A 15,373-nucleotide genomic window follows, 5' to 3' on the forward strand; every position below is an offset into this window, starting at 1 on the left:
GAATGGAGTGGATCTGAAAGAGTTCATAGAGAACTCAGAGTAAAAGATCCCTTGTTATTCGTTCTCCGAATCTCTACTTCCACAGCTCACTGGCCAGCAGGAATAGTGAGCTGAAGTAGCTGCAAGCTTACCACACAGAAAAACTTATACCAGAAAACTTCATGATAGTAAGCTGTAATGGGAAAATTAATTAGCACTTTTATTATTGTTGCTGCTTAATTTCCAAGCAGGAAAGGCTTGTGCTTCTGACCTAACTCTAGCCCTTCATCCTACCCTAAATGATCCCCTTTATGTAGATCACCTTGTATGATGTCCTGTTGTGGAATACTGTGTCATACAAAATGATGAAATGATGAATTGAGCTCTGCTGGAGCTTTCTAGGAGATATTGAAGTCAGCTAACTTGTATGTAGTCAATTAAAAAGAAGAACAGGAGTACTTGTGGCACCTTAGAGACTAACAAATTTATTAGAGCATAAGCTTTCGTGGACTACAGCCCACTTCTTCGGATGCATATAGAATGGAACATATATTGAGGAGATATATATACACACATACAGAGAGCATAAACAGGTGGGAGTTGTCTTACCAACTCTGAGAGGCCAATTAATTAAGAGAAAAAAAACTTTTGAAGTGATAATCAAGCTAGCCCAGTACAGACAGTTTGATAAGAAGTGTGAGAATACTTACAAGGGGAGATAGATTCAATGTTTGTAATGGCTCAGCCATTCCCAGTCCTTATTCAAACCGGAGTTGATTGTGTCTAGTTTGCATATCAATTCCAGCTCAGCAGTCTCTCGTTGGAGTCTGTTTTTGAAGTTTTTCTGTTGTAATATAGCCACCCGCAGGTCTGTCACTGAATGACCAGACAGGTTAAAGTGTTCTCCCACTGGTTTTTGAGTATTTTGATTCCTGATGTCAGATTTGTGTCCATTAATTCTTTTACGTAGAGACTGTCCGGTTTGGCCAATGTACATGGCAGAGGGGCATTGCTGGCACATGATGGCATATATCACATTGGTAGATGTGCAGGTGAACGAGCCCCTGATGGTATGGCTGATGTGATTAGGTCCTATGATGATGTCACTTGAATAGATATATGGACAGAGTTGGCATCGGGGTTTGTTACAAGGATAGGTTCCTGGGTTAGTGGTTTTGTTCAGTGATGTGTGGTTGCTGGTGAGTATTTGCTTTAGGTTGGGGGGTTGTCTGTAAGCGAGGACAGGTCCGTCTCCCAAGATCTGTGAGAGTAAAGGATCATCTTTCAGGATAGGTTGTAGATCTCTGATGATGCGCTGGAGAGGTTTTAGTTGGGGGCTGAAGGTGACAGCTAGTGGTGTTCTGTTATTTTCTTTGTTGGGCCTGTCTTGTAGGAGGTGACTTCTGGGTACTCGTCTGGCTCTGTCAATCTGTTTTTTCACTTCAGCAGGTGGGTATTGTAGTTTTAAGAATGCTTGATAGAGATCTTGTAGGTGCTTGTCTCTATCCGAGGGATTGGAGCAAATGCGGTTATATCTTAGAGCTTGGCTGTAGACAATGGATCGTGTGGTATGTCCTGGATGGAAGCTGGAGGCATGTAGGTAAGTGTAGCGGTCAGTAGGTTTCCGGTATAGGGTGGTATTTATGTGACCATCGCTTATTAGCACAGTAGTGTCCAGAAAACGGACCGCTTGTGTGGATTGATCTAGGCTGAGGTTGATGGTGGGATGGAAATTATTGAAATCATGGTGAAATTCCTCAAGGGCTTCTTTTCCATGGGTCCAGATGATGAAGATGTCATCAATGTAGCGCAAGTAGAGTAGGGGCGTTAGGGGACGAGAGCTAAGGAAGCGTTGTTCTAAGTCAGCCATAAAAATGTTGGCATATTGTGGGGCCATGCGGGTACCCATAGCAGTGCCGCTGACTTGAAGGTATATATTGTCCCCAAATGTGAAATAGTTGTGGGTGAGGACAAAATCACAAAGTTCAGCCACCAGGTTAGCTGTGACATTATCAGGGATACTGTTCCTGATAGCTTGTAGTCCATCTTTGTGTGGAATATTGGTGTAGAGGGCTTCTACGTCCATAGTGGCCAGGATAGTGTTTTCTGGAAGATCACCGATGGATTGTAGTTTCCTCAGGAAGTCAGTGGTGTCTCGAAGATAGCTGGGAGTGCTGGTAGCATAGGGTCTGAAGAGAGAGTCTACATAACCAGACAAGCCTGATGTTAGGGTGCCAATGCCTGAGATGATGGGGCGTCCAGGATATCCAGGTTTATGGATCTTGGGTAGCAAATAGAATACCCCTGGTCGGGGTTCTAGGCATGTGTCTGTACAGATTTGTTCCTGTGCTTTGTCAGGGAGTTTTTTTAGCAGATGGTGTAGTTTCTTTAGGTAATCCTCAGTGGGATCAGAGGATAATGGCCTGTAGAATGTGGTGTTAGAGAGCTGTCTAGCAGCCTCCTGGTCATATTCCAATTTATTCATGATGACGACAGCACCTCCTTTGTCAGCCTTTTTGATTATGATGTCAGGGTTGTTTCTGAGGCTGTAGATGGCGTTGTGTTCTGCATGGCTGAGGTTATGTGGCAAGTGATGTTGCTTTTCCACAATTTCAGCCTTTGCACGTCGACGGAAGCAATCTATGTAGAAATCCAGTCTGTTGTTTCGACCGTCCGGAGGAGTCCACGCAGAATCCTTTTTTTTTGTAGTACTGGTAGGGAGGATTCTGTGGGTTAGTATGCTGTTCAGAGGTATGTTGGAAATATTCTTTGAGTCGGAGACGTCGAAAGTAGGATTCTAGGTCACCGCAGAACTGTATCATATTCATGGATCTGGAGGGACAAAAGGAGAGGCCCCGAGATAGGACAGACTCTTCTGCTGGTCAATTAAATGTACTATGAGATACAGACACTTGAACACCAACTGGCAAGATAAGTACAGATTTTCTGACACCACACTCTAATGAAAAGGGAGTATACTACTCCTCACATAAACCACAGTGATAAACTACAAGGCATATCAGTGCAAACAGCATTTCCCACAACCCCAATTACAAGTCCTGTTCAGAAAGCATACCAGACTTGAATGTTGAAATGTTTGCAGAAAATTTGACCTAATTACCAACTTTTTCCTCATAGGGAGCAAACATTTCTATGAAGTTCTTTTTCTTAATGTGTGCACTTCTGCCTGTCTCTGAAGACTATCAAATGCTGCCGCCTCCTATTTTCATGGTTGTGGGTCTGTTTTGGAACATCACAATCAGTGTGGACAGAAAACAAGGAAGGAGAAAAATAGAGTGTGATGGAGTGAATTTTCAATGTTGAAACCTTTTGTTCTGATGGAAAAATATCTTTGCCCCACTGTAAAACAAGTAAAAGTTGCTCAGGAAACCTTCAATATGCAAAAGAGATACAAAAATGTACAGGGACACTCAGATATTTTTAGGACACACGTTTAGAGACAGATGCTTTGCTGGTGTAACTTTGCATAACTCCATTGACTTTAAAGGATTACATTGATTCACAATAGAAGAGGATCAGCCCCATGTTTTTAAACCAGAAGAAGGGCCAAAGAGAGATGGACTCTTGTTCTGTCTGGTCTTAAATTTAGATTGTAAACTCTTTGGGACAGGAACTGTCTCTAACTATATGTTTAGACATAATAGTACAATGAGGCTCCAATGTCTTTGAGGTGTTTAGATGTTACTGCAATATTAATAGTTTATTATACACAAACACTGCGTTAAAAGAATATTATTAAGTTTGCAAAGCCAAGCACTCAGAACATAGGATATGCCAGAATTAAGGTTGCCTGTGCAACCTTAATTCAGCCCTCTTTTGCATGTGCATATGGCACAGTCTTTAATTACATGATCACATGCTACTTTTTCCACAGGACCCCTATCTCCTTCATTGCACAGAATGCACCTGCTCAGGGTATGAATCAGGATTGTGTAGTGATGGAGACTTTATAAGACCACTGCCTGTCTCATTTGTTGCATAAGTTTAAAAGTGTGTAGTGAGTGAGGCAGGGAATTGTAGAAAGGGAAAGAGGATGATCTCATAGTTAAAGTACTTAAATATTTCTGGGGATAATGGAGTCTATCACAGCTTATACCACAGAGTTTTTGTGTGATGTTAGTCAAATCACTTAAACCAAACTTTTCATGGGTGGACACTTATTGTATGTTCCTCATTTTCTCAGTACCTGAGTTGAGACCCTTTGTCTGACTTGCAGAAGTGTGATTACTCACAGCAGCATCTGAAATCAATGGCATCTTTGCTTTGAACATATAAAGGCAATATATGTTCTAAAAAAATCAGTCCAAGGCAGACACCTGTCACGCAAAATTTTATCCCAAATGATTAATGTTTGACAAAGTTATGAGCAACTGAAAACAGGGTTTTATAATCTGAAGTTTCAGGCAACCTTAATAATAAGCAGTCTACCTGGTCCACCAATAATGATAATATTCAAAAGTGAAAATTAAATTACAATTATATAATTCTTTCATCTTAAATAGTCTGCTGTGTAATTATTACTCAGGAAAGGCTAGTTAATAATTGTCACTGTTCCTTTAAAAAAAAAATGTGAGAAAATGTGAAATACACAGCTGTCTCAGAGGAAGTCTCTAAAATAAACCCTACTTTAATTCTGTTGGAATTGAAACCACTACAAAAGTTGAATGAACACTTTTTTGACTCACTTTTAAGACTCTCATGCCTCAAAGTGTAAGTCATCGTTGATATTGTCTTTCCTTCCCTATTTTCTGACACTTCCTATCCACATAATATTGACAGATCAAAAGAGGGATGACCATCAGACGCAATCTGTTTGAGCTAATGGAAATTCAAGCACACACATACCAATTCTCAATGGAAGCTCTGACATTTCTCAGACAGAAGGCACGAGTTTGCAGTAATTCTCTGTTCCTTTTGTCAAGAGACATCCACCCTGGATGTGTAAGGCCAATCACTAGCAGTTTTCATTTTGCAGCTATTGGGAACTGGATCTACATTTCAAATCATGACATTTATAGCCATATCAATGTAAACATGTTTTTGATGTGGGATGATATGATGCAAGTCACTTACCCGTGTGCTATTTCTTTATCCGTCATTGAAATTAGGTGATGTTTGTGAGTAGTATGAAAAGGCTCTGGTATTTGCCTAACCTCCATCTCAAATTTGGATAGTGGAGATGTTTGAAGATGTCTTTCAGCCACTTGTGAACTCATCCAAATCTCTCAGAGCTTTCCAATATATATTTATTTGCAATTAGCAGAGCTCGGAACTAGCAGTGTCTAGAAATGATTCTTTCCCAGATGCAAGAGAGCCTCCTGACCCCATTGGTCATTGAAATAATGTTTTATTGTGTTGTACTATGTTTTGCAAGATAACTTTTCCATTAGGTGTTTACACAGCATTCAAATTATTTTTCCTACAGTGGGCATGTAGGGTGTCTGTGTATAAACACACACACATAGGACTGGGGAAGGTTGTAGGCTGTGACACAGTGTTCAAGTTAAGAACATCAGAATGACCATACTGGGTCAGACCAAAGGTCCAACTAGCCCAGTATCCTGTCTTCCAACAGTGGCCAATGCCAGGTGCCTCAGAGGGAATGAATAGAACAGGTAATCATCAAGCGATCCATCCCATCACCTATTCCCAGCTTCTGGCAAACAGAGGCTAGGGACACTGTCCGTGCCCAACCTGGCTAATAGCAACCAGAGGCTAGGGACACTGTCCGTGCCCAACCTAGCTAATAGCCATTGCTGGACCTATCCTCCATAAACTTATCTAGTTCTTTTTTTAACCCTGTTATAGTTTTGGCCTTCACAACATCCTCTGGCAAAGAGTTCCACAGACTGACTGTGCATTGTGTGAAAAATACTTCCCTTTCTTTGTTTTAAACCTGCTGCCTATTAATTTCATTTGGTGACCCCTAGTTCTTGTGTTATGAGAAGGAGTAAATAACACTTCCTTAGTTGCTTTCTCCACATCAGTCATGATTTTGTAGACCTCTATCATATCGCCGCTTCGTTGTCTCTTTTCCAAGCTGAAAAGTCCCAGTCTTACTAATCTCTACTCATATGGAAGCCGTTCCATACCCCTAATCATTTTTGTTGCCCTTTTCTGTACCTTTTCCAATTCCAATATATCTTTTTTGAGATGGGGCGACCACATCTGCATGCAGTATTCAATATGTGGGTATACCATGGATTATTATAGAGGCAATATGATATTTCTGTCTTCTTTTCTGTCCCTTTCTTAATGATTCCCAACATTCTGTTTGCTTTTTTGATTGCCGCTGCACATTGAGTAGATGTTTTTAGAGAACTATCTACAATGACTCCAAGATCTCTTTCTTGCATGGTAACAACTAATTTAGACCTCATCATTTTATATTGTGACAAAGTTCCTCCTCTATCTTGGTGGGTCCTGCGCTTATTGGCGGATTTTCTTGCCGCAGAGATTCACCATGTGGGTTGGGGAACAGCCCAGAGACCTTCCCCTCTGGAAGAACCCACAGTCCGGGTCAATTGGGAGGTTTGGGGGGAACCCAGGCCCATCCTCTACTCCAGGTTCCAGACCAGGGCCCTGGGGACTGCAGCTGTCTATAGTGCCTCCTGTAACAGCTGCATGACAGCTACAACTCCCTGGGCTACTTCCCCATGGCCTCCTCCAAACACCTTCTTTATTCTCACCACAGGACCTTCCTCCTGGTGTCTGATAATGCTCGTGCTCCTCAGTCCTCCAGCAGCACACCATCTCACTCTCAGCTCCTTTTTAAAACCCAGGTGCCCTGATTAGCCTGCCTTAATTGATTCTAGCAGCTTCTTCCTAATTGGCTCCAGGTGTCCTAATTAGCCTGCCTGCCTTAACTGGTTCTAGCAGGTTCCTGATTACTCTAGTGCAGCCCCTGCTCTGGTCACTCAGGGAACAGAAAACGACTCATCTAGTGACCAGTATATTTGCCCTCTACTAGACTCCTGTACCCCACTGGTCTGGGTCTGTCACACTATCTATAGTTGGGATTATGTTTTCCAATGTGCATTACTTTGCATTTATCAACATTGAATTTCATCTGCCATTTTGTTGCCCAGTCACCCAGTTTTGTGAGATCCTTTTGTTGCTCTTCGCAGTCTGCTTGGGACTTAACTATCTTGAGTAGTTTTGTATCATCTGCAAATTTTTCCACCTCACTGTTTATTCCTTTTTCCAGATTATTTATGAATATATTGAATAGGACTGGTCCCAGTACAGACCCCTGGGAGACACCACTATTTACAAAAAGAACAGGAGTACTTGTGGCACCTTAGAGACTAACAAATTTATTTCAGCATAAGCTTTCAGCATAAGCTTGTGGCTCTAAGGTGCCACAAGTACTCCTGTTCTTTTTGCGGATACAGACTAACACGGCTGCTACTCTGAAACCACTGCTTACAGCTCTCCATTCTAAAAACTGACCATTTATTTCTAGCCTTTGTTTCTCAGCTTTTAACCAGTTACCAGTCCATGAGAGGACCTTCTCTCTTATCCCATGACAGCTTACTTTGCTTAAGAACCTTTGGTGAGGGCCCTTGTCAAAGGCTTTCTGAAAATCTAAATACACTATATCCGCTGGACAGGAGCTCTGCCAGCTTTTCTGCCGCCCTAGGCAGCGGAAGGTCCCGCCCCGAAATGCCGCTCCCCTTAGCGGCGGCGGAAGGTCCCACCGCCGAAATACCACCGCGGTTGCCGCCCCCCAAATTGTAGCACCCTAGGCGACCGCCTGGGTCACCTCTCATGCGTTGCGCCGGCCCTGCCACTGGATCCCTCTTGTCCACATGCTTGTTGACCCCCTCAAAGAATTCTAGTAGATTGATGAACCATGATTTCCCTTTACAAAACCATGTTGACTCTTCCTAAACAAATTATGTTCACCTATGTGTCAGACAATTTTGTTTTTTACTGCAGTTTCAACCAGTTTTCCCGATACTGAAATCAGGCTTACCGTCCTGTAATTCCCGGGATCACTGCTGGAGCCCTTTTTAAAAATTGGCATCACATTAGCTATCCTCCCGTTAGGAGGCTTCGCACAGTTAAGGTTTTGCTATAATCTGGATGGCATGTAGATGTATGTCAAAAGAAGCAGGTTATAATAATGTTTCATATTTGATGAGAACAGAATTTTTCAGACCTTCTTGACCATATTGCCAGCTACGGTTCCAATCTCTGGCTTAATATCATACATGTTTCTAATTAAACACAAACCTAAAGAATTTAGAGTTTCAATTATGACTTTCCACATGCCATCTGTAATTTGTGATTTAAACACTAAGGAGTTTATTTAGTGTTTATAACCAGAGGAATGGAATTTGTCTACTGAGCATGTTCTTCTGCTTTTCATCACTTTGTTAAGATTTTGTCACTGCCTCTTTGTATCTCATCTAGGATTGGCCAGAAAATAAGAATAAGAAACTGAGCTTTTGACAGTTGGTTTCATTCCATGTGGGAACCAATACTTAGACCTTTCACATTTTTTCTTGAAAAAATATGGGCAAGAGAGTGAGACCTGCCAGTAGCCAGGAATGTGAGAGACCAAGTTCAAGTCCCTATTCTTCTTGCTTCAAAGGAAAGACTTGAACCCAGGTCCCCTGCATCCCATGAAAGTGCTCTAACCACTGGGATAGTGGCAATTCTGAGGTGAGCCTTGCCCTACTCTTCCTCCAGTGGGACTACTTGATTGAGTAATGGTTTGCAGGACAGAGCTCTTAATTTTTATGAATATTTTTTTCTCTCCATCAATTACATTGCTTCGTATTGTGAAAATTAGCATACTATCCCCATCCTTTGTACTTTAATCAGTAATAAAATGGTTCCATCTCATAGCTAGTATGTGCAATCTCAAAAGTTTGCAAATTTCATAGAAACTGGAGAAGCAAAGACCTACTGGGTCTGCTAGCCTTTTCCTCAGCCAATTCAGGATTGTTCCTTCATATACTGTATATTTTGAGCTCATTGTCCTGTCTTTACCTAAACGACCCCAGAGATTGAGCTCCCATATCATGTTCCTAAAAAAATTTTTTCAGTACGCCAATAGATCTCATTATTTGGAAGTATTCCTGGATCTTCAGCCTTCTTTTTTCCAAATTTAGATTCAAATAATAAATGGAAATATGTGGCCAATGTAAAAAAGGTCAGGGGGAACAATAAATTAATAAAATGGAGATGGTGTAATAGTAAAAATATTATATTCTGTGCATTTTCTCTGAAGTTGGCACAATAATACATGAATTTAATCCAAAGGGATTGCCACTTATTATGTAAACAGGAATTGAAAATTCACTGACTGCTATATTTTTCATTGTTAAAATAAGTGATCAGTTTGCAAATCTAATCTTGATATTTTTGGTACTGTCTTTACCTTCTTAGGTTCCCACTCTGAACCTCCATCCTGCAATGCTAATTCCATCACTTGCCCATCCGCTTGCACATGCAGCAACAACATTGTGGACTGTCGAGGCAAGGGCTTAACAGAAATTCCATCTAACCTACCAGAGGGCATTGTGGAAATGTAAGTGCCAGTGTCAACTTACTATTCTCATTCTGAATGTCATTCCAGATCTAGTCCACTTAACTTGTGGAAGGAAGCTGCAATTTTTAACCATTTAAGCTGATAACCATGCCCATTTGCCAGTCATATTGCCATTATCCCCCACATTTTTCGATTTTAGGGCTCAATCCAGGTCTTAAATGCAAAATGAGATATTGTGCAACATACCCCTGCCCATCTGAGAACAGGTTCAAATACTCATCAAATTCATTTCAATTTGTATATTTACCCCCAAAAAATGGTGTATGGTCACTTTTATCAAGAGGCCAGGAAATGAAAATAGATCCGCTCCTCTTTTACATTTTCCTTAACAGAGTTATTTTCACATTTCAACTTACCTTGATGATTTCTCCCAAAATAATGGAAGTATCTCATGTTAGACAGACAGAGTGAACCTGTGGTGGGAGGGCGGGGGTCTCTTCTTTGCTAAAGTCTGACATTAAAAGTCCTCTTTTCTGACTTCTATATTTCATTTATCCCAAATCTTTTACACTTATCTCAACCCTTTCTTGTATCATCATATCAGATATTGGTTTTCAGATGTACTTGTTTTTACTAGTTTTGTCTGTTACAGCAGTTCACAATCTACCACAGTCCTGATTAGTGTGAAATAAAACAGAATTGCTTTTGGTTGTTCCATAGGGAATGGTTGTTGTAAGATAGTATCCCTCTTGCAACCAGCTTTTAAGAGCCTTAACTTTATGGATTCAATCATATCCATATAATTACTGTAACAATTCAGCTTTTCATCTCTGCAGAAATATTGCTAGACTGCAAGATTTTCTGGGACAAAGTTTAGCTGCTTCTCTCATTTATATGCTGGCCCATTGCAATTTAATATCTGACTCCCAGCAATTTGAGGGTTACTGTTTATCCAAAATGTTCTAACCACAGAGCTGGTGCTCTGATCTATATGTGTACTCTGTCACTACACTGGTTATTTTTATAATTTAGGATTCAGCTCAAAATCTATGTGATTACCATCTCAGCACATTATAAAGTAGTTCACTATGCTTAATTTAATCAGTTTCCATGTTCTGTGTGGACTTTGCAACTCTCATATCAAAAAAAGATATTTTAAACATGCAAGTTCACTGAACAAATATGTTGGATGTAAACAGTGCTCTAAAGTTATACTGCCCACGATAACCTGGGCATGTAAATTAATTTACTAGAAATGAAAAAATAGTCACATGCTTGTTGACAATTCAGAAACTCTGAACACTTGCTTTACTTAAAAGTTCAGGCATGTACAGTCTTCTGTTGGGATTACAGCATCTTGTACAACATGCCAACTAGGAATCTATTTCTACTCCTGAAAATTACAGTATAAATTATATCTGAAATACTAAAAATTACTCTTGAATTTGCATTCCAAACAATATATACCCTATAGGGATATGGTTGTACATATGTAATGTTTTATAACATGATAGATTTAAGAGCTGTAGGCATGAACGTTTTAAATAACGATATGAAAGATTTGCTGAGGTAATAACGATGCAGCTATGAGCATCTGTTTGGGAAGTTCTAGAAGAGTACTGTATATGGTTCTAGAGCAGAGGTGGGCAAACTTCAGCCTGTGGGCCACATCCGGCCCATGGGACCCTCCTGCCCGGCCCCTGAGCTCCTGGCCTGGGAGGCTAGCCCCCGGCCCCTCCCCTGCTGTTCCCCCTCCCCCATGGCCTCAGCTCGCTCTGCCGCTGGCGCAGTGCTCTGGGCGGCAGGGCTGCGAGCTCCTGGGGCAGTGCAGCTGCCCCACCCAGTGCTCTGGGCTGCACGGTGGCGTGGCTGGCTCCAGCCGGGCAGCGCGGCTGCCTGTCCTGGTGCTCTGGGCGACGCGGCTGTAGCACCGCTAGCCACCGGTGCTCCAGGCAGCGCAATAAGGGGGCAGGGAGCGGGGGGTTGGATAGAGGTCAGGGGAGTTTGAGGTGGTGGTCAGGGGGCAGGGGTGTGGATAGGGGTTGGGGCGGTCAGAGGGCAGGGAACAGGGGGGTTGAATGGGGGCAGGGGTCCCAGGGGGGCAGTCAGGAAGGAGAGGGGGTTTGGATGGGGTGGTGGGAGGCAGTCAGGGAAACAGGGTAGTTAGATGGGGTAGGGGTCCCGGAGGGGCAGTCAGGAATGAGAGGATGCGTTGGATGGGGTGGTGGGGGGCAGTCAGGGGTGGGAGTTCCAGGGGCTGTCAGGGGACAGGGAAGGGGGGGGGGCTTGGATGGGGTAGGAGTCCCGGGCGGGCGAGAAGCAGGAGGGGTCAGATAGGGGGCAGGGCTGGGCCACGCCTGGCAGTTTGGGAGGCACAGCCTCCGCTAACCAGCCCTCCATACAATTTTGGAAACCTGATGCGGCCCTCAGGCCAAAGGGTTTGCCTGCCCTGTTCTAGAGAGTGTGGAAACTACTAATTTCAGAGAGTTGGTGTGAAGAAATAATAGAGGAAGATGTTTTGTGTAAAGTTTTATATTGAAGCTGACAGGGTGGGGGCACAGTTGGGTAGTTATATGGGACCTACTGCTGGAAGTTAGTGATCTGTAGGCGGAAGATATGTTCAGATTTCCGTTAATCTGAGAGCAACAGAGGGAACAAATGATATTAAGAAACATTTGGAAGAAATGTATGAGTTGGAAGGACCACAGTATCTGAAACATCCTGAAGAATGTGTAAGCAGACCAGTATTCTGTCTCTGACCGTGGCCAGTGCCAGGTGCCCCAGAGGGGTGAACATAACAGGATAATTATTGAGTGATCCATCCCCTATCTATCCCTTTCCTAATGGTTCCTAACATTCCAATAGCTTTTATGACTGCCACTGCACATTGGGCAGATGTTTTCAGAGAACTATCCATGATGACACCATGATCTCTTTCTTGAGTGGTAACAGCAAATTTAGACCCCAACATTTTGTATGTATAATTGAGACTGTGTTTTCAAATGTGCATTACTTTGCACCTATCAACACAGAATTTTATCAGCCATTTTGTTGCTCAGTCACCCAAATGTGTGAGATTCTTTTGTATGTAACTCTTTGTAGTCAGCTTTAAGTTTAATTGCTTTGAGCAACTTTGTATCATCTGCAAATTTTGCCACCTCACTCTTCACCCCCTTTTCCAGGTGATTTATGAATATTTTGAATAGTACTAGTCCCAGTACAGATCCTTGGGGAACCCCACTACAGTATTTACCTCTCTCTATTGTGAAAACTAACCATTTATTACTACGTTTCTTACCTGTCTTTTAATCAGTTACTGAGCCATGAGAGAACCTTCCATCTTATCCCATGATTGTTTACTTTGCTTAAGCTAAGAGAGAGAGAGACTTTCTAGTCACACTTTTAAAATGTTAGCTCCTTTCGACTTTTTTTAAATTTGTAACTTTTTGATATGCTTAGGGAATGAGCAATTGTCAAGAGAGTGGGGAGGTTAGAGGGGTGTACCTTCTTCGTTTATATTTTATTTGAAGATAATCAAGTGAGAGTTCCTACACCAGTACTTGTTCTGTCTTTCTTGTGATGTGGTGTTTTATGCTGGCATAGATGAACAATGATTCTTTGTGGGGAGGCAATGGGTCTGGTGAACTGGGTGGATTAGGGAGTTAAGATAACAGGCCTGGAGGTACTTATTATGATAGTGCTCTAGAGAAGAATTGTAATTCCCATGGGTAGTAGAAGAATCCCCCAGAGAACTTCCTATGATATTACTAGTTCTTTTGAGAATATTCTGCACCAACCCATCATAATGTCTAACATCAGAGGTGTAGCCGTGTTAGTCTGAATCTGTAAAAAGCAACAGAGGGTCCTGTGGCACCTTTGAGACTAACAGAAGTATTGGGAGCGTAAGCTTTCGTGGGTAAGAACCTCACTTCTTCAGATGCAAGTAATGGAAATCTCCAGAGGCAGGTATAAATCAGTATGGAGATAACAAGGGAGGGTGAGGTGCTCTGCTAGCAGTTTTTTTGCTGTAAGATGCAACAAACCTCGATGCCAACTCTGCCCACATATCTACACCAGCAACACCATCACAGGACCTAACCAGATCAGCTACAACATCACCGGCTCATTCACCTGCACGTCCACCAATGTTATATATGCCATCATATGCCAGCAATGCCCCTCTGCTATGTACATTGGCCAAACTGGACAGTCACTACGCAAGAGGATAAATGGACATAAGTCAGATATCAGGAATGGCAATATACAAAAACCTGTAGGAGAACACTTCAACCTCCCTGGCCACACAATGGCAGATGTAAAGGTTGCCATCTTACAGCAAAAAAACTTCAGGACCAGACTCCAAAGAGAAACTGCTGAGCTCCAGTTCATTTGCAAATTTGACACCATCAGATCAGGATTAAACAAAGACTGTGAATGGCTATCCAACTACAGAAGCAGTTTCTCCTCCCTCGGTGTTCACACCTCAACTGCTAGCAGAGCACCTCACCCTCCCTGATTGAACTAACCTCGTTATCTCCATACTGATTTATACCTGCCTCTGGAGATTTCCATTACTTCCATCTGAAGAAGTGAGGTTCTTACCCACGAAAGCTTATGTTCCCAATACTTCTGTTAGTCTCAAAGGTGCCACAGGACCCTCTGTTGCTTTTTAATGTCTAACATGTATCACTGACATCTCGCTGGATGAAGCTGCAGGGCCATTTTTGGCATGGTTGATTCTGATCAAGGTCTCAGTAGTCTACTAATCTCAAATGTGAAGAGGTAGGGGGAATAATTTGTGATAAATTCATCTTGCTTCATATGTATGTATGTGGACAACCTCAGAGAGGAGATTTTTTTTAAGCCTCTGACTATTTCCTGTGCTCCAAGGACAGGACCAGAGTTTATGATTCTGTTTTTTTACTCTTGACAATAAACCAGTTTAAATGGAGGGTTCCACAGCTGAAATATTCCAGGTGATATCAGTGCTCCTATTGGAGGCCTAATGGCTTATTTTCTTGGTGGATGTCAGCATGAAAAAGGACAACAGCTTAATGAGCAAAAATATCTTCCCGGAAACTGTTGGGGTTTTATACAGAACACTGAAGACGAGACCATCACTGGATCTGGTTCTGATCATTCCTATATTGGAGTTACCCCAAGTAAGTGGTCTGATAGGAAGGGCTATTTCATACCCCATCAGCATCACACCTTGGAGATTCATTAGTTGTTTAGATTTCTGTGGTTTCTGTAATGCTTTGAGCATATGTCAGATATACTCTTACAACTGGGGTGTTGATCACCTTCCCATCAAGGCTCCATTTTCAGTAGTAAAGGGTACTGTCAACTTCTTGACCTGTATCCTTTTGTTTCTTGTACCTGGAAGTTGCCATGGGTTGACTGATGTTCTGTGGATGAAGTAGCTGGAGTCACAGATTGGAGAGGAACTTAATATGAAGTTTCCTGGAGTCTGATATTATTCTTTGGCCATACATAGGTGTCTCAAATTGGGCACCCTAAGTTTTTAGATACTTTGACCCCAGTCTCTCTGTGCCTCAGTTTCCCATCTGTAAAATCTCACCTCTCACAAGGTTGTTGTAAAAATATATTTGTGTTTGTGAAGCACTCAAAGACTATATTGACAGGTTTCAGAGTAGCAGCTGTGTTAGTCTGTATCCGCAAAAAGAAGAACAGGAGTCCTTGTGGCACCTTAGAGACTAACAAATTTATGTTATGCATCCGAAGAAGTGGGCTGTAGTCCACGAAAGCTTATGCTCTAATAAATTTGTTAGTCTCTAAGGTGCCACAAGGACTCCTGTTCTTCTTTTTTCAAAGACTATAGTGATGAGTGCCATAGAAAGGTCCATAAGG

General features: G+C 42.2%; 1 protein-coding gene across 2 annotated transcripts in view; it reads left to right on the top strand.

The window, feature by feature from the left end:
• SLIT3 (slit guidance ligand 3) overlaps nucleotides 1-15,373 on the top strand; it is a 793,796-nt gene that overhangs the window by 508,230 nt on the left and 270,193 nt on the right. For both annotated transcript variants that reach the window (XM_005295705.5, XM_065554865.1), the window contains one exon: nucleotides 9,400-9,541. In XM_005295705.5, the coding sequence (XP_005295762.1) occupies nucleotides 9,400-9,541 (142 nt within the window). The remainder of the gene's footprint in view (nucleotides 1-9,399; nucleotides 9,542-15,373) is intronic.

The sequence above is a fragment of the Chrysemys picta genome, chromosome 8 (assembly GCF_011386835.1).
Source record: "Chrysemys picta bellii isolate R12L10 chromosome 8, ASM1138683v2, whole genome shotgun sequence".
NCBI classification, from domain to species: Eukaryota; Metazoa; Chordata; order Testudines; family Emydidae; genus Chrysemys; species Chrysemys picta.